The sequence below is a fragment of the Athene noctua genome, chromosome 7 (genome assembly GCF_965140245.1).
Source record: "Athene noctua chromosome 7, bAthNoc1.hap1.1, whole genome shotgun sequence".
Classification (NCBI taxonomy): Eukaryota; Metazoa; Chordata; class Aves; order Strigiformes; family Strigidae; genus Athene; species Athene noctua.
In genome coordinates this window covers 21,565,234-21,592,150 of record NC_134043.1, presented here as the reverse complement: position 1 = coordinate 21,592,150, position 26,917 = coordinate 21,565,234, and the positions used below count along the sequence as shown (strand labels likewise).

General features: G+C 36.8%; 1 protein-coding gene across 1 annotated transcript in view; it reads right to left on the bottom strand.

The window, feature by feature from the left end:
• Nucleotides 1-3,019: 3,019 nt before the first annotated feature.
• XIRP2 (xin actin binding repeat containing 2) overlaps nt 3,020-26,917 on the bottom strand; it is a 45,217-nt gene continuing 21,319 nt past the window's right edge. The window contains exons 3-9 of the mRNA XM_074910970.1: nt 22,459-22,616; nt 19,547-19,678; nt 13,191-13,298; nt 12,800-12,872; nt 11,999-12,132; nt 5,575-5,708; nt 3,020-4,610 (exon numbers count right to left, since the gene is read on the bottom strand). Coding sequence (XP_074767071.1) covers nt 3,020-4,610; nt 5,575-5,708; nt 11,999-12,132; nt 12,800-12,872; nt 13,191-13,298; nt 19,547-19,678; nt 22,459-22,616 — 2,330 coding nt within the window. The remainder of the gene's footprint in view (nt 4,611-5,574; nt 5,709-11,998; nt 12,133-12,799; nt 12,873-13,190; nt 13,299-19,546; nt 19,679-22,458; nt 22,617-26,917) is intronic.

Here is a 26,917-nt window from a genome sequence, read left to right as displayed (position 1 = left end):
CATTAGTTCTTTTAAAACCATGAAGACCTGCTCCTTGGCTGCAGTAAATAAACTCATAGGTTTCACCAAAATGCATGAGGCTTTTTGGCAGCTACGGAGTTACTATTCATTTAGCATTTAATTTAAAGAAAATCTGTAAGGTTGCTACTTTCTAGCTAAAGCTTTTATCCCAGTCTCACTTTCAGCTGCTACATGAGTGTGGATTCTGTAGTGGTAATGTATGTATACATTAGGGTGACTCAGGCATACACCATCTCCCATCTCTTTTGCCTTCTATGGAAAAGGGGGTAAGACAGACACTCATCTCAGTGAGTTCCAGCCTTATCTTGTCTCTGATTACTCCTGCTCTAAGCTTTTGCCTGAAGTTCTGAAGAGCTTCTCTGCTTTTTTTTTCAGATAATCTACATTCTTTTACAATTTTATATTACCTGTGGCTATTAGTTTTATAGAACAGGTTTACAGAGTGTCATCCTTATGATTTCTAGAAGAACTCCAAGACAGTATGATGGGAGACCTGGCTTGTGTTTTAAAGAAATAATTATGCAATATCTTGTAATTTTTCCTTAACATTCATCCTCACTACTGGAAAAAGAAAAAAGGCCACCCACTGAGAGAAGAGAGTGCAAATCTAATGAGTCCACTAGAGGAAGTCTCTAAACAGAATCCAGATCATGGAATATCCAAGGAGATTTGCCCCATATGGCATGTCATTTATGTATGTTGACTTTACATATTATTCCCTCTGGGAATAAAAAATTTCCTGTAGTCCTGCTTTTTTCTATTTCATCAAAGCCTTTAATTCAGTCATCTCTAGCTGGCCAAAGGGAGCATACTTTTTCTGTGACTCATTTGGTGGTCTTATTTTGTTTAGGGGAAGCCAAAAGGTCTGTATTTTGTAAGGATATTTCCACAGACATTAATTTCTTGGTGTAAATGAGTTTTTATTATCATAACTGATAACTGTCACTCCTCTAAATTGTAGGATACAAGTCTGAATTCATCAGAATATGCAGAAGAATTAAAATTGGCACAGAAATGTACTTCAGGTACAAATGTTGCAACCATATTAGCTTTTCACTTGAATTATTAACTTGCATACAATCACACCTATGTATGTGCACATAAACAAACACCCACCATTTCATCCTCAAGATCACTCCTCTTGCCTAACTAATACAGTCAAAACTGATCTTATACCTAATAAGAAATTTTGGGGAATGGGAGAGATTTAAAAGTTTAGTCTGTGCAGAGCTTTAAGTATTTTAGACAAATGCCATTGATATTCTTCGGGCTTGCATTTTCTGAGATTGTTTTTTTTGTGGTCCTAGCAGGAATTTTGTTGATGTTATTTTTAGTTGTGTTATCTACTCAAAAAAAGCAAAGTCATTTAGATCTATTTATTAATCTCTTGGGTTTTTAAAAATAATTTATCGTGGTTACAACCAGATGGGGGAGGAGAAGGAATAAGAGAGAGACATCTTGCCAAAATAACTTTAAAATATTCACAATGGTGTGTAGGCTAATGCTTTTTAACAAAGTTATCAAATACAGTGGTATCTGAGTGCCTTGCATGAACGCTAATTTTTCTTCTGAGAACATTCATTTTAAGGGGTCTTTTCTATATTTCTGCATTTCATGAGAATACTTTGGAGGAGTGAAACATGATGCATAAAGAGGAGGCTTCACTTGTGGAAGAAATAGTATGTATAACTTTTCTCGTGTGTGAATATGTTATAGTTGTTTCTGTGTAGGTATAGAAGAGTCATATGGGGATATCCCACTTACCCACAATTCCATTGATTTGGGCAATGGGTTGTAGTGCAGCAAATGTTTTTAGAACTCTGCACAATAATTTCTTGAACGTTTTAACATCAACATGTCTTTCCTGTAAATTACTCCAAACACCTGTCTCTGTCAGATATTTCAGAAATTATTTTGAAAACTTTGATTATCCTTCCCTTTGACACTGACAAACACTTTAGTTTAATTTTCACATGAAGAATTTCACAAACTGTTTAATAACAATCATACGTATAAATTCATATTAAAAAAATTTCACAAAATACTTTTTTGTAAACTGCTTTTTTATTATGCATTGCCAACAGTTAAATAATATGTTGCTGTTTCATGCAAGCTGGAATAGTGTTAAGAGAGCAAATGTTAGTCCATAAATGTTAAGGGAAAAAGTGCTAAGTCTGAATAAGTTTGTACAGGTTGAAATATGAAACTGGAGAGCTGCTTCAGTTAAAATGACTTTAAATTAGTTACTGAAACAACCACTCGTTTTAATTTCACGGTGTTCCCAAATCTTGTTCCAGCTCTGCCTAGGATGTTTCTTTTTCTCATATGTTAAAATTGACACACTTCTTTTTCTGTCATACAGTATAATGCCTTAGTAGCAGCTCTATGAATACAGTAAAACAGTACTATTGACCAACCAGTTGTGGTTAGTATTCAGTAATGGGTCCATTTAAAACCAAGTACTGCATAATATTAAGAAAAAAAACCAAACAACCAACAACCCCAAAAAAACCCAACCAAACCCCAAATCTTCTAGTATGACCTAACACAACAAATGTACATAATACGTCACGGAGCAATAGCTCAGTTACAATAATAACAATACATAAGAAAAAAACTATGGAAATATATTTTCTTGTTTTGTGCACACCAGGTGCTTCACATCTTAATTTGTTACAAATGATAAACAGTAAAATTGAATTATTATATTTCTGCAGGACAGTCATATAGTGAAATATTATACGCAATGTTCAGGAACATAGAGAGACAAATTGTTTTAATTACAGACTGAAAAAAATCTATTTTATGCATCTTTATTGCCTTAAATAAAAACTAAGTAAATAAAGTCCAAGTAATTGACAGTATATAATACAAATTTTCATATGTAATCTGTAGATATTAAATTTGTTGAGAAGGACTAAAATAACTGGCCTGAAGAAATATCCATTTATGACATACTTTATAATGAGTGACAGATGTAGTTGATCACTTAGCTGTTTTATTCATTTTCATTATAGAATTTATTTCTTTTAATTTGTTCTTCTACAGTGAGCTGTTTGTACTTTACTTTCTTGCCTTGGAATGAAGGAGCAGCTGTATATCTTGAGCTCAGTAAATCTAGGTTTGTGTTTATGTCATTCTTTGACACTTTGATTATTTCACTTTCTTGACATGCATTAATATAATTCAGTTCTGTATCATAATTCCCGTGTTCTTTTGAATATGGGCTGCAGGAATTTTTAGTTATGTCTACTGAGTCTATTAGACCACAGACTAAAACCAGGTTGTCTTTTCTAAGAAAAGGTGTTTTCAGAGTGTCAGATAAAATAGTATTCAAGTTTTTGTCATATTTTGTTTCTTCTTCAATGCATACCAACTCAGTATCAACAGGGAATGTTGCATTAGTTGCCTCCTTTAAAACTAATGTGCTATTAGTACAGGACTTCTGACAAGTGGCATCTTTATTAAATTGAGCAAGACTATTGGAGGTAACAGCACTTTCATCTTCTGAGTTCTGTTCATCCTGTGAAACAGTTACAGTATCGCTAGAATAGCTCTCATGAGATCCATACATCTCAAATACTTCTTCATTTCCAGACCGATTTTCCAACTTTGCAAAGGCATGCTGTGATACAGTGCAAATTGCATGGCTTAATGCTGTCATTGGGTTAGACATAGCTGAGAGAGTTGTTTCCTGACTACAAATGTTTAGATGTGAAAAAGTGGCATAATTGTTATTGTTATTATTATTCAAGCTGAATTTTTTGTGATTCTTTTGTACTGTTACATCATCAATGTTGGTAACCTGTACAACTTCTGAATCATCATTTTCATTAATTTTTTTCTCTCGCTTCTTCCCAACACTATGCACAATCACATTATCACCTTCATTAATATCCTTTCCACTTTCCTCCCTATTATGCGATCCTCCTGTTTTATTCAGCTTATCTTGCACATTCCCAGATTCCTCATCTTTTCCCTTATTACCTGTTTCATTTTTCTTTGCTTTACAGATATTTGCATCTTCTTTTTCAGACAGAGAGCTAAAGGATGAGTGTTGATTTTGTTGTGCATTTGCAGTGTTGTTTTTATTTTGTTCTCTCATACCATGTTTTTCCTGAGGATCGTTTTTATTGCACAGAGGTTTATTTGTATGTGAACTAGAACCTTCTTGAGCAATACCTTCTGGGGGCCACTTTGGCTTATTTATGTTAGCCACTTCTTCAATAGAAAATGTTTTCTTAAGTGTTGCATCATGTGTTGAAGGAGGCCATGTCATCTTTAATTTACCTCTTTCTGTGGATTTTTTCAAATTATTATCCAAAATATCAGGATGAGTACCTTCAGTACCTGAGTACAAGTCTTGATCAATTTCTGTAATTGGTTTAGGATCAACAGGTATACTATTAATGGGATTTGTTTCTTCAGCATGAATATTGCCAGCTGAGCTATGTTGATCTTTAGAATTCCATAATTCTTTATGCTGCTTGTGTCCAAAACCTTCATCGTAATTTCCTTTTGATTTGAAAAGCTGCTTAAAATGGGGTTTACAATATATTTTTCCATGGAGAGATGCATAATTTCCCAATCTGCCAAATGGAAGAAAATTTGTTTTATACTTTTACATATCATAAATCTACTGTGAATTTTACACTTGGTATTTCAGGTACTCTTACATGGCAGTATATATAAAGAAAGGAAGAGCAAAAAGAGAGCAAATTCAATATATTGGCAAATTTTGACCACACACACACACATACAAATAGTATCTAAAACCTTTAATTGCAAATTCCAATACAATTTCAAAGTCAAAAGGAAGGAGAAGAGCCATGATATGTGATTTAAGGAAGGGCTTATTCAGTTGTTGCACAGCATAAGCTTCAAATAGGAATGTTCCACAGCACTTTGGGGTTGTTGGGACCTTTTTCTTCATAGTATTAAAGACTGAATCCTCTATTTTTTCTACAAAATAGGTGGAGAAAATACTGTGCCAATTTTCTTTAGCCTTTGTGAGAATTATAGAAATTTGTGTTTAATTATATTTGGATTCTGCTCTTAAATGAAGTAAATGAAATGTGTGTAACTAACCTCAAAGGTGTTAAAATCAGAACTGTTGGCCTTTGCAGTCTGATAGAGCAATAAATACTGCATTTCATATAAAGGTTACAAGAGTGGTTTCCTAATGCAGAGAACATGATCACTAATTTTATGGATGAAGAAAAGTGAGAGGAAATTTGGTTTGTGTTCAGATGTCTTTAATTCCACCTAAGTTTCTGTGTCTGCTGCTTCTGGTTCATGAGCTCACCTGAAGGTCTGGAACAGTCAGTAGGAAGTAACATGCAGAAGAATTTGGAAAGTACTGGGGTGAAGCAGTTCTTAAGAGAATTTAAAGGACTTGTTCCACATCACAGCACAGATATCAGTATCAGAGAGGAAAAGGGGAACCCAGGGTACCTCCCTGTCAACCCAACATCCTACAGGCTGAATAATTTCACCGTCTGTATTTATATTCAAATGCAGAATTCTGTGAGTGAACATGCAATTACTTCTTACCTTAATTGACTGCCACAGTGATGACATCGGAAACATGATTTATGAAAATTCTGCTTGTCGGCAACTAGGCATTCCATTGGGTAAACTCTCTGTTGACAGAGTCTGCACGTTTCATGTTCCTGAATCTGCAGTTTCTAGAACCACATATTAAAAAGTTACAAGTTAATTTAAGCCACATATTATGATTTATTTTTAACTGTATCAGTCCATATGTTTTGTTAAAACTGTAGTTTTCTTTTCCATTAACTGGTATGTCAGCTGTCAATTTTAGGGCTTCATTTTTGTTCAACTAACAGTAATACTTTGAAAGTGAAAAACTATTCACCTTTCCCTTTTCAGAAATCTATAAATTTGAAAGGACTGTTCATTTCGCTACACCAGGTACAATATTTTCCATTTACCTGTAATAACTATTTATTTTGTGAAATGAGATAGGATAATAAAAGGTTTCTAGTATAAGCGGAATTGAGTGTAACATATGTATAATCTTTCAATCTGCAGTGTGATTTAAAGATCAATAAATAGCGGTAGATGTTTGAAATTCTGATGAAGTTTTGCTTCATCAATAATACCAAAAGCACATCAGGGATTTCCACTTCTGTGGTGACCTGCAGAATGTACGCTTGATATGGTCCAGATATGCTATGGACACAATTATTTGTGATTTTTAAAATTTTCATTTTCAGACCTGATATTTCAGTTAATTTTTAAGACTTACATTAGCTAACTATATCAAGTCCTTTATTTTATGAAGTATAATTAGTTATAAAGGGAACTAGTTCTCTGTAAAGTATGAATAGAAGGTTTAGTTCATACCAGTAAGGGGCAGAAAGAGACAATGGACAATCTGTTGGGCTTGGAATAATGCGTGCTGCTCTTCTGTCTTGATTTCGGAATTGAACTATGGCTATGAAAACCATACTAGCAGACAAACACAAATAGGGTTGACCAAATAAATGCTTGTATAAATATATCTCCATTGACAATAGTAATGCCCCTTGACATCAGCAGAAGATTTGGCCCCTTTCAGCATTCTGTCTGTTTCTGGTTTGCCTGCTGGTATTGGTTTTTTAGGAATCACAGATCAAGACAGAAAGTGATTAGATTTTATAACTACAGCATTAGTTGTCATATATCTCTAGTGCCTACAATGAGAGCTGTGAAAAATGCTGAAAATTGAATATCTTCAAAATCATGTAGAACTTGCAAAAAGTATAAACCATCAGTGAAAAAAAACCAACAAAAACAAAGAACTGTTGGTCATGAAATAGAAAGCCTCAAATGTAGCCTCAACTTAGTTTCCAAACGGCCTGACAAAGTGAGGCTGGGCAGGTGTGGAGTGCCTCCCTCCTCACTAGGCATGGACTGCTCAGCTGGTGGTGTGACCCAAACATAAGGACTTAGCTTAGTATTCTTTGGTACACAAGTATTCTGAATGTAAAGAGGAAGGAGAGGAAAGGCACAAGCTTTGTGATACAGAAAGAGATAAAATAATTGGGAGGGGAAAACATGGTGACATGTCTCCTGGAAAACTGTCTCGCTGGGTGGTTATACTCCATTTAGCTGGACAGTTGATAGTGTTGTGCCTCAGAAAGCAAGAGTCAAGAGAAAGGAAAAACAAAGAGGGACTTTAAGGGAAGTTTATCCCAAAGCAACTTCCAGGACTGAATAGACGAGCCAACATTCATCTTCATGAAAATGAATCATGTATTGGGTGTCAGTGGCAAGGTTTTGGTAGTCGGGGGACTGCAGGGGCAGCTTCTGTGGGGGGACTGCAGGGGAAGAAGCCCTGTGCTGGACACAGCCAGTGCCAGCCAGCTCGAGCAGCCCCTCAGCCACACTGGTGCCTCCGGGAAAGCGTATGCAGGAAGGGGCAAAATGCTGCACATGCAGCAAGACTGAGGGAAAAAAGTGTGAGAAACAACTCTGCAAACACCAAGGTCAGAGAAGGAGGAGGAGGCGCTGCAGCAGATTCCCCCGCAGCCTGTTGAGGAGAGCAGGGGAGCAGGCATTTCCCTGCAGCCCGTGGAGAGCCCACGCTGGAGCAGGGGAGAAGTACGAGGGGGAAGGAGCGTCAGAGAGGAACCGGTGTGGACTGACCCCAGCCCCACTTTCCTTAGCCCTTCTGTGCTGCTGGGGCTGGGGAGAGGAGGTAGAAGAGTCAGGAGTGAAGGAGTAGAGTGTGGCAAAAAGGGGGCAGGAGGGGAGGTCTTTTAGTGTTTGTCTGTGTTTCTCACCATCTAAATCTATTTTAATTGGCAATAAATTAAACTAGTTTTCCCCAAGTCAAGTCTATTTTGCCTGTGAAAGTAATCGGTAAGTGATCTCCCTGTTTTTATTTTGTCGCATGAGCTTTTTCATCCTATTTTCTCTCCCTGTCTTGTTGAGGAGGGGGAATGAGTGAGAGTGGGAGTCTGGCAGGTCAATCCACCACATGTGAACAGTCCTACAAAATCAGTGGGGAAAAGACTGGTCTAGTGGTTGAGATCAGTATTTATCAGATAGAAGAGATCCCAAATGAAATCCAGAGGCTTGACAATATAGAGAATTCAGTATTCTACTGGTACCGGGTATTTCTACACACTTTTAACATGCTTAAGTATACTGAGTTTGTCTAGGTTTCTGTTAGTTTTCTTCATAGCAGCTCATGGTGCTATGTTTTGGATTTGTGGCAAAAGTGTTGATAACATACCAGTGGTCTAGCTATTTCTAACAGTGCTTGCAGTGTCAAGGCCTTTTCTTCCTCCCACTCTGACCCCCCTCCTCACCCCAAGCAAGCAGGTTGGTGATGCACAAGGTTGAGAGAGGACACAACCAAGACATCTGACCTCAACTGACCAGAGGGATATTCCATACCATAGGACATTGTGTTCAGCAACAGAAGTTGAGAGAAAGGAGGAGGAAGAGGGGACTTTCAGAGCTATGGCATTTGTCTTTCTAAGTAACTGTTGTGCATGTTAAAGCCTTGCTTTCCAGGAAGTGGCTAAACATCTGCCTGCCGATGGGAAGCAGTGAATCAGTTCCTTACTTTGCTTTGCTGCCCCCCCAGCTTTGCTTCACCTATTAAACTGTTTCTACCTCTGCCCACAGGTTGTCTTGCTTTTTGCTCTTCTGATTCTTTCACCCATCCCCCTGTGGGGAAGTGAGCAAGTGAACAAGCAACTGGGTGTGGACTTAGTTGCCAGCCAAGGCCAACCATTAATTATTTTGCTGGACCACCACCAGACTGTGACTCATGTTACAGGATCACAGGCTACTCATGTTTAATTCTGCTCCTAGCATGAACGGAGGTAGCATCCTTCTCAGTGCACAGGTTGGTGAACTCAAAGCAGAGTTTTCTGTTTAGGAGTTAGGGAGGTACAGAAGCATTTAGCTTTGTTCTGCCATTTTCAGTGTTCAAGCATCAGCATTCTGGTTTTTTGTGGCCTAAAGCTATGGTAACATCTCATTTTTCTATAGGATCCCATCCATATTCAGTGCCCAAAATAGATGCACAAAAGAACGTTGATGTTCATCATGCAATAGCATATGGGATATTTTCTAAGTTTCAGATGCATAACTTTGCAATCTAAACACTATTTTAATATACTTTTTAAGTAACATATGCACCATGAGGAAGAAGTCATGTTTTATTTTCAATGTTTACTTCATATTCATATCTAAATATTCATATATATGTTCACATACTTCATATATTTTAAAAGTTTACTTCAATCTGAAATAAGTAACAGGCTCAGCTTTTTGAGGGACACTCCTTAGTAATGTGAAACCTGGACTCTGACATCAGGTAAATAGGTTTGCTGCCTCAATTCACACTAGGGCTGTATCAGCTGGTAAAATCACCTAGCCGGAAGTACCAGAAAATTTTTTTAAATTGCATATTAATTTGTAAACTGTTTCAGTAATTTTACTCAAACAGGAAACCCACCAAAACATAGTTCACTTTGTCTTAAGTCACATCTTGTGCTTTAGTAAACTAAAACCAGATGTGCACAGAACGTGACCATTTTTTTTTCTCTACATTTATTTTATACCAGCAACATTTTACCTCAGTTAAGAGGATATTGCATTGATTTTAAGCATGAGATGTCAGGTGAATTCTGTGCATATTTTCTATCATGTTAATATTTCTCAAACACAACAGTAATGCTATTTTAATTTTAATGTCTATTTTTAGTATCTTTTTAATTTTTATTTTGCTCTATATTTTTCTTCAGAATAGCTCTTGTCGCATTAATCCTCATAATGGTGGAAGAGATAGTAGCTAGAGGCTTTCACAACAGTTCATGTGTCTTCAGCTTCTCAGCCTTCTGGTCTTCATAGACATCTATTTGAATTCCTATCTGTGTTTTTATACTACTTGTATATTATTGCCATCAAATTTGGAACTGGAAAGTATGCTTTGCTGTGGTGTTACAGGGCCTGCTGCATCTTGTGTGGGACCTTGATCTTGCTTTGATTTCTGTGATTGTGTTTCAGCTGAACTTAATTCTTCTGAATCCTCTGTGTGCCAAGGCTGTGTTTCAACTGTTTTGTCTTGCGCACAGCACTGCTCATGCTTTCCTCCACTGAGAGTCCATGTACAATTTTCCACCAGGTTTCAAATGTTCAGTGTACTACTCTGAAATGCCTCTTTTCAGTGTCTTCTCTGTGGACAGCTTCATTCTCCAGTCCTTGACCAAAGTTGTCTCTGGTAGCAGACAGGGGTTGAGGTTCAAAATATTTTATGCTTCTCTTCACATTTCCTTTAAGCTCTTTCAGTGCAGAGTTCAGCTGCAACAAATTAAGGACATCCACTGGGCTGATCTGCACAAGTTTATCCAGGTTCTGTGCTTCCATCATTGCCTCAGAGTCTTTACAGCACCACTAGAAACTTCTTGGATGTGAGTTTCATCTGATCTTCATTCCTCATTGTGATAATTTTTATTCATAGAGCCCAGTGTCTGCATTTCAAACATCCATGTGACAACATGAACATCTCATCTAACTAATGCAGGAGCCTTGACCACAGTTCCTGCAGAGCCTGGACTGTGTGCACACAGTGCATCAGGAGGCTGGTTCTGAAACATACAGGCTGTGCATTTAACATTTCCACCTGAAATGGTTTCCTGGTCTGCAATGCTTCTAGCTTTGTCTGGGTCTGGAGGGTCGTCTTTAATTGGAATGAAAGGCTGGTTCTCAAAGACCTATACTATAGAGAGGACCTCTCTTCTCTGGTTTTCACGCCACTCTAAGCATTGTTTTACTGGTCCTGTGAGCATTGAAATGATGAAGGTAAAGCCATATCTAGCCTGCTGCACATCTGACATCATATTCCATGTTTCACATTCACCAGATAAAATATTAGAAGTTTCATTCAGGTATTGTTTCTCTAAGCAATATCTTAATTGTGGGTGGAGATGTTTGTATATACATCTTAGTTCACATAAATTGCTTTGCTTTGAGTACAGATCTGTGGAGACTCTGGGTTTTGCTGGAGAGCTGGACGATTTAGTGGGCTAGGAAATTGCTGTCATTTCCAATGGAGCTTTTGCATAAGTAGGGGAAAACTTTTCTGTGCTTCCATATTCATGGGATCTGGAGAAAATCATTGCAGAAGTAGCCATTCTGTCCTGTTTTTTCTTTGGTGTAGAAGTTTCCTGTAGTCTGCTTGCTGAAGAGTAGCAGCAGAAGATGAACTAACTGTTGAAGGCAATATAATTCCCTGGTATGTATTTTTCATCTTTAGGGAATAAAAGTAATTGTGGGTTTTTTGTTGGTTTTTTTTTTTTTTTTTTTTATAGTACCATATAAAACAATTTTTCTGTTCTTCACAAAAGCTAGTTTTGCAAGGATCCAAGCAATAGGATTATAATAAGATCTGGAAAGACAAAATCCATCAGCTCTTGCTCAGAATGCATAAAACCAATCTTTTGAACTAAGAGCTGTTTGCACCATAGAATGTATGTGAAAAGAAATGTGGAATTCACACAAAATGCAAAATGATGTTTGAGCAGTCTTGGAGTTTTTGCTGAAACAAATGAAAACTTTGCATTATAAGCATAATGTAAAGTTACGCTGTGGCTTATGCTCATTTTAATTTCTTCTGAAAGTGTCAATTACTGTGCTTCTGAGAATGTGTGTTGACAGAAATTATACATACTTACAGATTCAAACCAAGGAAAGAGGAGACTATTCAGCTTCAGAGGACAGGAATGCAGTTTTTATAGTTTGTCACATAGTCTAAGTACTTGTTGAGCCTTCTAACATACTTCATATTATGTTGCATGCACTTGATTCCTAAAATCCATATATTCCCTCGACTTTCATAGGTTACATTTTGAATCACAATTAGTCAAAATAAAAATTCAGACTGCATGATGGACCAGTGTCAACTTCACCACTTCTAATTTGCATAAAGATCCCTCTTACTAAAAGCACAAACCTTTACTTCTTTTGCAGGTGTTGCAGTCACTCTGTCAGAGTGAACAGCCTTCTCTTGAGCTGTCCTTTCAATCTGCTCTTTTAAAATCTGTGTTACAGTCTTTGGGAGCTCTTCATTCTGAGCTGCATTGATTGCTGCAATGGGAAGAAGAATAAAAAAGATAATTTTTCCTCCACTCTGCATATCATGAAATTGACTTTCTCAGTGAATTATAAAACATTGTCACATTATAAAAATTGTATTTAGCCTTGCAGAAGTCTAAACAGATACTTGATCTTGATCAGAAATTCATAGAGAGAATGACTGAATAGTTGTTGAGGGATATGTTATCAACTACTGTTTTGCCATACCTGAGTGGTGTGGCAGGGCTAAGGGTTGGCTGGGGTCTGTATGAGGATATAATGTGTGAATTCTAATACCACCACCACCAGCAGCAATGTCTTAACACTGTGGTTGTATTCTGTGGGGGTGTTCAGTTCAGCTGTAAAGTGAACCTTTATGATCCGTGATTTTGTATATACATGGGCAACTGTTTGCCTGTGTTTTCAGACAATTCTTCAAGTCTCCAGTTCTTTCAAGCAACTGAGCGCATATGTAAAACCACCTCCTTGTGCAAAAGCCATCTCTCTGTACCAAATTCTAAACTTGTTTCTTAAATCCCATTGAAGTCAATGAACGTGCTTTTCTGAGAGTTCGTGGCAATGTGCATTTTCATGTTTGTATGCTGAGTGGTATATTTGTGTAAGTAAAGACATTTGCCATTGCTCATTTGTGAGCCTTTATTCTCATGCCACTTCTTACCTGTTTCATCAGTGTGCTGAGTGAATGTGGAAGACACTTTTATCTCATGAGTAACTTGCTCACGATGGGAAACCTGTGCACAAAACCTTCACTTTACTACAGCATTTAGTGCGATATGTAAGAATTTTCCATACTTCTGAAAACATTTAAAATGCTACATCAAAGAAAAATATAATGGAAACCTAATTAATTACCATGTTAAAACAACAATAAATTAAAACCACTTAATAAAACACCTTTAAAAAATTATTATGCACTGCCTAATGAGGGAAGCTATCAGCAGAACATCAGATCTTGCTGTACCAAGTGGTAGAAGAGGAAGAAACGAAGCAGATATGTATCAGCATCAGTATAATTGTCCAATGACATGATTATTAATTGATCTAGTTACCTCTTGTGTTTGAGAGGCTTCCATCTCACTTTCTTTGGAGGTCATTTCATTGCACTTAGCTTCCCTGGTGCTGCTTGATACCGTGTGCCGCCGGCTACTTGACATTTCCTAAAGACAATTAAAAATAATCAGGCATTAACAGCTAATAATAAATTGGATTTATCTTTTTTTCTTTTTTTGCCTATGAAGGGCTTCCACATATAAATTCTAATGTAAGTGCTGTAACTGGAATAGTCATTTTACAGAAGAGTACCATTGTTATTATGACTGATATTTGTTGCCATAGAAATTGAAACAGGCTTTTTTATAACACAGAAGATGTCAAGTTGTTTGTAACAGACCACAGCCAGACTTTGACCAGCAGATACGGAAAGCTGCATGAATATGTACAATGTATAATTAGACTGGAAGCATGGACAGAGTTAACTAGGAAGACTGGTTCTGGCTTTATATGCTGTGCCATCAACTTGTTACCAATCAGTGGGCATGAGGCTAATGCAACTTTTTAAAAGGAAGTATAATAATATGTGTATATAAGAGATGCTGACTTCCTGCATGTGCTTTATACAGCTCTTCTGATGCAAAAATCATACTGAATTGCAGTTGTGAAAAATATGACCCATAGGCTAACCAGAAGATTCTCAAAAATATACAGGCTAGCATTGTACCTTCGGGTCTGACAACTGCAGTGTAATAAACTGAGCATATCATTTAGAGTTTAAACCACTGTCCGAGATGTCTGTGTAAACTAATTTCTGAGGTTATCTATGTTTAGTTTGACTCCAGATTCTGGCAGTGATTTGTTTTCTTATTTAAAGCCTGTCACAGAACTGGTGTTACATCACATTCCCTGTGTCCATGGTGTACTTTGAGATTTAGTGATTAGAAGAAAAAAATCCAAATGATTGATATTATTAAGACAGGAGTTCTGCGCTTCCTCTCTCATGCACACTAGCATGCACACAGAGACATCTAACAAATAACTTCACTCATGTCAAATTAAATTTTCTTCTTCCTTTGCAAGAAGGGAGCTTGCCTATTAGTTTCTACTGATAATAAGCTTTCAGATGAAAGGAACTTCTGGTCCCTCCAGTAAGAGCTTCCCAAGCACTCAATGTAATGTGAATGTGAATGGAGGCAGCACTGTGTTTCTGAGATTGCTGCTATAGCTCTGGTGCAACAGAGAGCTGTAAACTTACTGTGTCTCAAATCCTGGCACCTTCCTGAAATCCAGCTAATTGTGGGGTAAGAAATTAGCTTTCTCCCTTAGTCATCCCATGACAAAGCATATCTTTATGGGATTTATTCCACCTTTAAACTAAGGAATGCTTACACTGCTTGCATCGCCACTAGCATTCCTGCTGAATCAATACAGGGGAGCATCTACTGCCTGGCCCATAATTTCTACCGTACATAGGAAGCAAGGGCTCTTAGGTTCTATGGCAGAGAAACAACATGCATCACCTTCATTGGCTTCAGGAATTCCCTTTCGCCTCTGTGCTGCCAAATCATCTGTTTCAACTATAACATGAATTTAAATCATATGAACAAAATGTAAAACAGAATAAATTTTCTGATTACTGGCCCAGTAAGTGATTTAATGCGTTACCGGTATCAGAATTAATCCTATCTCCTCAAAGTTTGAACTGATGAGGTTAGGCTTGAGGAGAGCAAATCAGAGCATAGTTTATACTCACGAGTTCTGTATATGTAACAGTTGTGAGGGAGACACACAACATGAGAAGACACAGAGCTAACCCTGTACCAAGTTGAAAAGAGGCAGTTCAAAGCAAACGAAGTGTAAATTTTTCCATCTATTCTCTGTTTAATGGCTATGTGTAGGTGTATGTATAATATGCCTTTTCATTTTATATGGATATGCTTTTCAATATATTTATGCATGTATATGCTTTTTTCATTTAAGATATGCTTTTCTGTTCAAATGTGCATGTTTTAGATATGTAAGTCAAGCTCTCATTACTGCAGAAACTCATTCATGAGACACAAAATATGTTCATGATAGTCATTATGTGTCCTTTGAACGGTATGGGGTATTAAAATGGAGTATAATTAGGCTTAATGTAGTCAGGAAGCAAATCTAATCTGAATGTCACTACTGCTTTATTGCAGTAACTTTGGTACAGCTTATGAAGTTAGTTGCCATATTGCAAAAGATTATAATTGTTTAATGCGACAGCTATGGCTGTCTAAAATGCAGCCTAAACATTATGGGACAGATTTTGACAATATAATTACATGGCCTTGCTCTGGGCACGCAGGGAGGAAGAGGGACTTGGAGGTTCTCATATTTTGTGTGTCTGTCAAGATAGCTAATTTAAATTCCAGTGACAGAGGGTAAAATGCTGCTTGTTTATTATTCCAAACAAGTGGAGAGCAGGAAGACCCATGGTTTCATCCCTCCTCTGTAACAACCAGCTGTTGGATATAGAATAGAATATCCTGTAGATAGGATTAATTTAGTCTACCCTGTTAGAGTCTGTGGCATGTTTTGTAGACCCTATAGATTTTGGAGAATATTCTGTTGAATTATTTGATGTTCTGCATGGGATAAAGTTGCTCTTATCTTATTAAGCAGGATAGGTCCTGCCTCCAGTGCAGGACTGTGGCTGAAGATCATGATCTAGATTTAATACTGTTTAAGAGTTATGCTTGTGGGAGCTTGATCCCTTTATTCGTTTCTGTGGAATACACAATTCCTGCCATACTGTGTGTTAATAAATCAAGCAAGGTTGTTTAATCAACCAGATCTCATATCATGGTGTCAGGAGGAAACATCTCCCTTGCAGCTGTGCAGGGGAGGAGGACAGACAAAAACCCCAAAGTCATTTTTGGTGGCAGGAGTGGAAAGACAACTATCACAGCTGCTTTTCCCATGTTCCAAGGATCACCTTTCAATTACTTTTTGTTTATTCAGTGCCATATCATGAGCGAGCTTCAGAAAACACTGTCAGCTGGATGATTGTTAGCATACTTCTAGCTCATGAACAGTTCCTTACAGTCATTTTATTTTTAATTCAGACTTCCATCACCCTCCATTTTCATCCGTTTGTTTCAAGTCACCTTTTATAGGGGCTGCTGGATTTCCCATGCATATCTGTATGGTACATACTACAGAGGGCTATAGTGTCCTGTTGTGGTCTGAATAAAAAGTCATTCTAACCTAAAACATTTTAAAAAATAAAGCTGTAAATCCGAGAATAAGTCTGTATACGTTTTGTTAGAGGAGTGTATTTTTATGTGGGCATTCAGATTCTGTTACTGAAGAGAACTGTAATTGCTACATGTGTTTTATATGTTAGTGGCCCATACATCAGTTTTAGTGCCTCTGTGCTGAAATAATTTAGATAGAATTCTTATTGCAAAATGTGCCAAGATTTGAATTTTCTGTAATTGTTCTGTGTATTTTAGACCAAGGTTTGCTTTTTTTGTGTTGACATTTTTGAAGTTTCCTTCTGTTCTGACAACAGACAAAACATACTTTCCCTTTCAAAAATAAAATTGCTTTGAGGCTCAGAATATGTATGCTATTTTATATGTGTACATAATACAAGTATACAATTCTACCTGTGTATGTATTTATTGTTGAAGGGGATCAAATGGCCCAAAAGCTTGTCCAAGCACAAGAAAGCCTTTTACTTGCTCACATTTGAAGCACGTTGCTTTTAGCTGAACTGTACGTTATGGTCATTATATAAGCTCTGTATGAAGTTGGCTAATACAATATCGTTTATGTATTGGCAGATTTAGAACTTACTGTTCTAAATGATCATCAGTATGTACAAACTTGGAGTTCCCTTTAGGCAACAGTGGAAGTACATAATGAGTTTTAGTTACAAAATTAGTAACAGTAGAATGACTGACTGATGGTTTACTTTGTGTGGATCTTAATTCCTTAAAGCTACGTTTTTTTACCTATTTCTTATCATGGTATCATCTGCTCATGAGTACTGTGAGAGTCTTGAAGAAATTTCTTACAAGAACTCCACTTACCTGCACTTCATCTCTATGATTTGTCAGCCTGGCTTAGTTGTATGTATATACTTAGGGTGTTTTGGGCAGCATCTGGAAGATTTTCATAAAAAGCTAAAGTTTTCACCATTCACTAACATTGTACTGTTATTCAGTCTTATTGTGTGCAATCAGTAGAAAACTGGCAATTGCTACACTAGCAATCTTAGAAAATTTGACTGGAATGACCCTCAGTGAAGGAGGTGCAGCTATACCTGTGTCATTCCTGACACATGATACTACAGGGTTGAGTGAGTATCAGATACTTTCAATATATTCCACTCATCTTTCCTATGTAGGAGGTTCAGCTCACTTGCCAGAAATGACTTGTTTCTGACACTGGATAGTGAGACTTTAAGCATCTAGCTAGCTGAGCTGGTGTGGCAAACCACTCAAGGCCAACATCTGCAGAACAGTAACTCTGCAGCTCATGACCTCTTCTCAGCTTGGTGGCTGATGATGAAAGGTGCTCATGATGCCTGTGGTCAATTAAAGACCAGGTCTCTAAACAAACTGGTTGAGTTTGTGAGCACATAGCAATTCTATAATCAATTTTCATTGCTGCTCACCATTCTGGACAAGAGTTTAGTGCATCTACTGGTAAGGGGGCACCTTTCACAAGGAACCAATCTCCCTTACATTAAAGAGCTCTATGAGTAATGGCTGCTGCCTGATAAAAACAGAAAGATAAATAGTTATTATTTGCATATTTGATGTCAATATTTTGAATGAAAAGCCATGCACTCCTTATGCAATAATTTAATATGTAGTAAAATGTTCAGCTATTCAGATTACTGATTAAAAAATTAATTGCTTCCATATTTTAGCTTGGATGAATAGTTTGAATTTATCCAGATCTGGAGATCTGTCTTGAAACTAAATGATTTCTCTGTTTTGCCCCAGGATTGATCCAGTGACCTTGAATAATCTTTCAGCTACCTAAGTGTATAATCCCATTTTCCATGAGAGTGCAGTTATGTTACACAGAAATGGGATTTTATGGTCTTGCAGTAAGTTATTTAACCTAAATTTAAAGATTGTTCCATATAGTCTGAGTGATTTTATTTCCTGTAAATGTGACTATTTCTGCTGACGATTTGAGAGAGCCTCCGCAACTAGCCGCAGAGGACAAATACATGGATAAGTATGCTTAGAGGTCACATCCTTGTTGAAGACATGGAACCATTGTAGTGGCTTAGTGGAGAACTAGACGTCACTGTTAGGCCAGGGAAAATGCACCTTCGTATCATAGAAATGAAATTACTTGGTTCTGAGTAAGAGAAAAAGTCACATAATTTCTGTACACAGTTCTGCATTTCTTCATCTGGGTAAATGGCAGTTAGGTTGGATCACATAATCAGAAAAGTATGTGCATAACACTTCCTATTACCAGGGATTATGCTCCAGTATGATTATTTCCAAATACGGGATTTTTCTGCTTAGTTAAGAATGCTTTAACACATCTGCAGCAAACTGTGTCTTCTCCCCTACATACTGCAGTTTTTCTTGTTGTTTGTGCAAATTGTGGTTATTGGTATTAATGTGTAAGAAATGAGAGATGACTGATAGATACCATGTTATTTATTTAACATGAAAATGAACCTATGGCAGAATGTTGATGTGTCCTATTCGACAAAGTTGGAGAGCAATATTGCTTAAAAATCTCTCCAAGAAGTGCAAAACAGTAAAGCAATTTACTGTGCCATTACTGTTTTTCAGAGTGCACAGGACAGATTGTGCAATGTGTTTTATTATAGAGGATTTCACATAGTCCAAAATCATTATCTCCTACAACAATTTTTCATGGTATATGCTAATAAAGTAATAAAATGTAAAGACTTTTTATCTAAAAATAACACTTAGCTGCTGCTTTGTTCTACTTTTATGTAGCATCTGAGTTCTTCTGTGCAATTTTTGATCTGTTTAGGGGAGTTTATTAGATTCAAGTCAATGGAAGCAGGAAATCTCTTTTGAAAGAGTTGGTTTAACGTCACATCAAGTGCAGTAAATGCAAAATATCACCATGATACTTGATAATGAATTACAGTCTTACAGACAAGGTTCAGCATAAAATACTGATATGGTAGTAATACGCTTTACTCATCTATTTGCTGGAAGTCTAGTATTGCCCATATTGAGTGTTCATCTGCATAAAAACATATATGATTCCTGGAGTATATCTCAAAGAGAAAATTCTGTGAGTATGAACATTAGGGAAAAGTTGTCTTAGTCATAATGAAAACTCTTCAGTAAAGCAAACAGTCATACTTTTTCCTCAAGCTATCAGGGCATACATCTTTTGTTAGTACTAAAAATGCTATTGTTACCTGTACAGATTTGTGCCGATGCTGGTACTGAGCAAAGGTCTTTCGTGAAGAGGTCATCTTCACTTTCTCAAATTGTTTCCTCACTGCTGCCAGGCCACCAGGCACAGTACAGAACTTGGTTTTCTCTGAAGTCTAGAGTGATAAAATAAGGCCAGTTGTTTTCCATTTGCACTAAGAACGTACTTCTGTGAGTTGATTCTTTTAAAAGTCATTAATAACACTATGCTATAATGCTTATAAATTTCACATGGAAAATTTGGAAATATTTGGTTATGTCTGTAGCCTCTTATAGGCAACCTCCACTGACGTAATCTGTAAACCCTACTTAACAGTACACATGAATTAACGTTAGCATTCACAATAGACACAGTAATAATACGGTTGCTTTTCAGATGTTGTCATCAAAATATAAAACATATACATACTGTTAACATTAACTGTTGAATCTCGTTGGCCCATATTAGAACTTTAACTTGTCAACCAAAAATTAGGACCTGCAAATTATGAAGTTATTTTGGAATTTTGCAATCTAGAATTTATTTAACAGTAGCTGCTAAATGTTCCCGTGTGAAATAGATTCTGCTGATGTAGCTGCCTATTCATCTCTGCCTAAACTAGTGTCTGAGGACTCAGTGATGTCCTCTGTAGTTTTGGGGATCAGCCATGTAATACTCTGTCTTTGCAGGAATGACTCAGAGAATCATAAATGCTATTTTTGGCAAGTTCACAGACCACTGCACAAGAGCCATACATTGTGATGTGGAGAACTAAGGCCAATGTATATTTGAAAAATATGCGTGTTTGGCCTGAATCTTTAGCACCAAAAGGGGTAGGTTCCATCTACTTGATTGTCAGTAGCAATCATTTTCCAGAACAATCCTTCTCTGCTCTTCCCTCTTCTACTTGTCTGTTTTGAGTTCTGTTGCAGAGTTGCCACCTGGCCCTCTCTGTATTGTTTCAATAGCATTGTTGAAAAACATGCAGAGAGCATCAGGCAGGCCTTTGTGAGATGTTCTTTCTTCACTAACAGTGCTAAAGATCACAAAAGGGCCCTTACCGTCAGGCTCCCTGTTCTAGTTCTGTCCCATATGTGTTACCTCTTAGATGATACTAGAATGAAGGTTTCAGCATTTGAGCTTATTAATCAGTATGCAGAAAATAAACCACCACTAATTAGAAATAGCCTTGTAATGAAGGTTACTAAGTAAACTTAGGTTTAGTGCTGACACCTGATGAGTAAGTAAGCAGATCATAAAAAACAAATTTTTTTTTTCCTTGTGATGAAGGTGGCACAATTCTGTATGATCATGATGTGTGAATGTGAAAAGTAATTATTTTTGTGAATGAGCATTTCAGGCACACCTTGCCAGCCATTTGGAGATATTTAGAGGGGGTAAGTGCAGTTACGGGTCCTCTAAGGAAACTTATTAATTCCCCTTAACAGAACCAGATACACAGTTCCTTTTTCAAGCAACCATTCATTTCAGCAAGAAATTGCAAGGAGTTCCAGAGTGTAAATGAAGTAGTTCCTATGTGCTCAACACATTTAGGTAGGGTCAGGCTTCAAGCAATTTTCTTTTTGAGAGAGAGTACTAACTTCAGCAATGTTTCCAATTGCACAAGTAGGGAATTGGAACCTTCTCAGCCAGGTGAACTGCAGGAATCTGCTCCAAATACACACAAGCAATGAGGAAATAAGGAAGTCAGCCAGTGGGAATTTGGTGGTTGGAAAACACCAAAGTGTTCCACACTCATCACATCGAGTGTGGCTGGTGGCTATTTTCACTATGTGGCTTCTGGGCTATGCAAGCACCCAGAAGGTCCCTTCAGCTGCTGCAGACCACTTGTCCCAAGACCAAAGTGGATGTAACACTGGGAATTCCTCTACAGCTCTTCTTGCATATGGACAAAGATGCTGTCTGGTGAGAACTGATTTGTAGTCTTTTTGCCAGATGTGCTTTCTGATTACTCTGGCCTAGTTTACAGTTAGGAAAAGGTGTTCTTCCCATGTGCTGAAAGTTTAGTGTAAACAAAGACCACTGTCATTCTAACATTGTAGCAAACCAGCACAATGTCTCCATTTCCTGGTACAAGGGTGTTTAGCTACAACTTCTAGGTAGGATTTTAAGATACGGTAAAATACACTTTTTACCCCTTAGTATTTCTGCAGAACTGAGGCAGATTTTCCTGATTTTCCTGGCTGAGATCTGAAGACTGGATACTCAGATTCTCCTGACTGATAATTAAATGTGTGATGAAGTGGTCTTGCTCTATTTTAATAGATTACAAGTTCTGTTAGCCAAATACTTTATGAGCTACTTGGTATTAATATTAAACTTTGCTGTAAAACACCTAATCCCTAAGACATGTAGAGAGATTAATAAAACAAAACTAATTTTTTTCCAAATACTTTTCATATAATGCCCATTTCTTAATAATTTTGTTATAAAACAATACTTTCGAAAGTCTCATAGAGCTTCTATTTTAAAGTGTGGCAATTTAAAATTCTTTATTTTGAACAGCAAAAAAACCTTCATGTGCTTCTGAATATGATTTTATTATTTGATAATATTTTTAATAATGTGGAAACCACTGGGTTTTGTCATTATGAACTGAAAGAATAACTGTGTTGGTAATCTGTCTCAGGCCTGTGGTCCTAATAAATGTAGTTCATGCAACAGTGGAATAAAAAACAGTCCTTCCAATGAATTAAAGGGAATTGTCCAAATGACCAAAGGGATATAGCATGAAAAATCTTATTCAGTAGAGACAGAGTAAGTAGATTTAGTAATTTAGGTTTCAGATTTTGATCCCCATAGTGGTCCATCAGTCAGCTTGTATAAATAAGTAGGATATGTCACTATGCAAAGCAAACACAGAGGTAAGAAGTTAAGGAACCACTGTTGTCTTACATGAACAAAGGAGTTGATACTCTCTCTGTTGGACACAGCAGCTTTGTACATTGCCATTCTTTCTTTCAAAGAGACAGTCTCCTGGACATCCAGCAGTGTGTTATCAGCCCTGGGAAAGGTCTCTTTAAGTAGTCCTCTTACAAGTTTGCGAGAACCCACTGTAAGACAAACAGACATCATATTTTCTAAGAAGGAAACAGGTACCTTTTTTTCCAGATCTTGAAAGAAAACAGTAGTAGAAAGGAGCAGTATTATCAACTTCTTAGCAACTGTATCTTATTTTCAATTTAGAACTTACTGAGCATGGAAAAATTTAATTCAGTTAAGGTTTTGGAGCTGGGGGAAATTTCTTGGGGAGATAACAAAAAACTTTGTTAAAAAAACCCCATACAATTTTAACAGCAAGCACGGTGTATTTTTATTGATGGTGTTACACTTGCATTATTTTTTACTGTAAAAAGTCATTGTCAAGTACTACAAACAACCTATTATAATTACATATATTATGTTCTAATTAGCTTTATACACTACAGTATTCATTTGCTTAACAGATAGTCCGTTCTGAGTTAATTGTAGATTTCAGTTGTTTACTGATATTGCATTAGAGTATGTTTTATTTGGTTTAGTACTACTAAAACCTCATTGAAAATTGTCTAAATTACTAACTTCATTTTAACCTTATTTCAGGGTGTGAAGGCTATAGGCTTATCTATAAGCATCTGCAATTCCGCCATAGTGAATGTGGAGACAACAGTTCAGAGCACTGAAAGAACAGCACTGAGTTACTAGCACTAGGATTTTTTTTGTCGCTGCTTTCTACATTCATATGACTATATTAGAAGAATTCCATATACCCAGAAAATTGCCTTAAATTTAGTGTAAGGATATTTTTCCTTCTTGTTTCAAACACAGGGAAAAAAAGTATGTTGTGAGCACCTCTCTTGTCTGTGATCAGAGGAAGAAGAGATCTCATATAATCCCACAGGCTGGAAGTTCCTCTTGTCCTGCCAGGGTTTTTCAATAGTGCATGGAAATTTGGGTTGAATGACACTGGACCTCTATACACGGGATATTCCCTTCCTTTTTGAGAGGGGAGGGAATTTTAAGACTTCAGGAGGATATATTTTTAGTAAATCCACCAGAATCTAATTTTTTAATCCCTGTGCTTGTGCTGCAGATATCAGAGCATCATCATCTTCCCTAAATCCATTTATATTTCTCCTTGTCCTTGTGTAATAGGACAGAATTAATTTGTTGCAACCTGCACTGCTTTTTTTTTAAACAATTGTATTTTCTGAAATTACAGAAACAGGCTGTAGCTGAACCGAATTATCTCAAAAAAAAACATCAAAACCCACCCTGCCACCCCACCTCCAGCATCATATATCTTGGAATTTCTTAAAGTTGTGGAAATTACTGACTTAAAAAAGGAGAGAAGGGGGCAGGAAGAAACAGTGTAGATATGTCCTTCTGTTCTAGCCAGTAGCTACCCAAACTAAAATCTTAAAAGCCATTTCCAAACAGGAGAGGAAGGTCAAAGAGGAAGCTGCAGATGTGTGTTTTCTGCAAGCCATTGCTGTGTACTTGTGTTCTTACATATTCTGGCACTGCCGACACCATCTTCCTCATTCCGCACATGCTTTGTCACTTCAATAAAGCACAGGGCTGGGTTTTCTTTTTAAGTAACAGATTTATGTTTACTGTGTACAATTCTTTATACTTTTTAATCTTGCTGATGATTTGCAAACTTATTAAATTAAGCAAATCAACTCAGTTACCATAATTTTTATAAGAAATGAATAACTTTTCTTTGTATAGTGTCAGCTAACTCATAATGTATAAAACACCAAGGACATACTAGAGTGCATTTACCTTTTCTACCGTTCAGTGCAAACCAACACCATTTACAGAACTGGTCTTCTCTTTAGAAAGAAAAAAATCTTCAAAATCCTCTCCTAAGAAATTTTTGTTGTTGATTTTTAAGACAAATTTCCCAGTCTCCTGAAATACACTACCCAGTGGAGACCAGCTCCACTGAACCCCTTCCTGGAGTAAGTAGAGGGGCACAACAGGTGGAACTTCGTGGCTGTTTTTAGGGCGTGAGGCCTGCATAGCATTTGCCAGAGTCAACTCCTTCCTCTGGAAGCCTAACTGTAATACATATTGTTATACATATATGCATTACAAAATATGTGCCTGATCAGTCACATTTCTTCTTACCTAAATTGGTTCACTTTTGATTATATTGTATTGTTTTTCTAAGGCAGTGAATCAGAACACAAAAGATACAGATAAAAAAATTCCCACTTTTCTTTTGACATACCCACTCTTTCCCTTTAACATTATGAAATGCAGCAACAAAAGAGACTTTCCAAAAACCTATCTGTTCACCTGGCATGGGACAGAGTGTCAGGGAAGGGGTATCCCACCAAACAGGGAAAAATTCAAAGGCACATCCAGCCTTTCCGCCTGTTCACTGTGAAACTCTTTAGCTGGCATAGGTGTTAAGGTCCAGATATAGCAAGCAAATACAACAAGCAACATTAATCTTCAGTAAAAATCAGACATAGATACAATCATGCATAGAAGAGTGGTCCTAATGTAAACATACTCAATTTTTTAGTATTTTTACCTGACCCTACTCAAAACTTACATGAGGGTAATTTTCTTTTTTATTACATTTATCCCATGCAGTACATTTGTATATTACATGTAATCATGATAATCAAAAGAATTGCTACAATTCAAGAAAGATTAATAGTAACAGTAAGCATAAACAAAAGTCAGCTGGAAGGAAAAAAAAGTTTTCAGAGAAAGTAGAAATCGGAGGAGAGAGAAGATTACTGTTCTTCAAGTAAGAAGTCTGCACATAAAACAAAATCTAGCCAAAACAATGAAAAGATTGAAAGTATGCTTTGGCAACACAGAGCAATAATCCACTGTAGCCAAACAGCGTCAGTTCATTTTTAAAGAAAGATTGAATTATGTAACAGACTACTACCAACATGATATTTATAAGCCACTGCTTTAATTCTCAAGAATGTTTAGGAGTTTAAAAACTTTCTTGGTATTGTTCTGATAGAACAAGGGATTCTTGGATTCTACTTAATGTGAATAGTTTCATTAAGCACAATGGGAATACTCATGTGCTTAAAGTTAGACATGTGATTTAATTCCTTGCTGATTCAGAGCCAATAAATTTAATGGACTGTTTTAAAAAACATTTTTAATAGATAGATATTATTAACCACCTGGGGAGTGAAGGTAATAGAAACTATTCTCTTGTTAGCTTTTAAAACAGGAAATGCCTCTCTTCAGTTGCTAGTTGTTTTATAACATAATGTGAAAATCTTCGTGGTGGTATAAGACATTATATGATCTAAGCTTTGGCTCATTCATTTTGCTCATTTTGCTCTAAGCTTTTGCTCATTCAGGAGAACTTAAAGGTGTAGTATCTTCTGATTCTTTCAGGGATAAAAGTGTGCCTGTGATGAAGCAGTTATAAGAAGAGCCTTTTGTTTACCAAGGTGAGGTATGCCAACAAAAAGCTCTTTGCCTTTATCATATGGAACTCATACAATAGTATCTATTTCAGATAATTTAATTATTTTATTAATGGTAAGTTACATCAATTCTATAAAGTAAATGGAGCTTGACAAATCTTCTGTGCATAATAGGACCGATGAATTCTGGTTTTCTGCTCTTTTTTCCAATTATGTGACTACATTAGCTACCCCTTATGGGCTTCTCCAGGTTTTCACAATAGGTTGAACAGCAGTATGAGCATTGCCTTCATTGTTTTCCAATGGAGACAATAGAACTTGTTGGTACTCAGTCATAGAGCTTGCTGTAACTGCTGCTCAATATCTCTTCTAGGAAAATAAAATTTTGGCAAAAAGTTCCATAGCACTTTAGTGGTTTGAGGGTATTGTTGCTGAAAAATTGAAGCAAGTTGACTTACATTGTCACTGGTTATAGAAAACTCAGATCTCATGGTGATGGAAGAAATAATCTATGGACCAGGATTATCATATATTGTTCAGGACCTGAATATTTATTCAAGTGCAGAGTTGCAGATTTCAGTGCTTAACTTCAGTTATTAGAAGTTTAAGAGTTTCCACCAGTGCTTTCAAACACTCAAATTAGTCTATAGGGAATTTACTTCTCATAAGACTGTCTGAATGCAAAATTGGATATTATGGCTCTCGCAGGAGCACAGAAAAACATTATCGCCTATGGGTCTGTCACATTTTTAGGAAAAGCTTAATTTGTAAGAGGCATGAATTGTTGGCTGTGCATTTTTACATAGTTCATATTCTTTGTTATTCCTGGTGGACCAAAAAATGCTTCTGAAATGTACGGAGGATTCCATTCTCTTGTTAGAGAGAAAAAAGAAAAACTGAACTAGGAGGGTCTAAAAGGAGGGGAAAAAAAAAAAAAAAAAAAAAAAAGAAAGGTC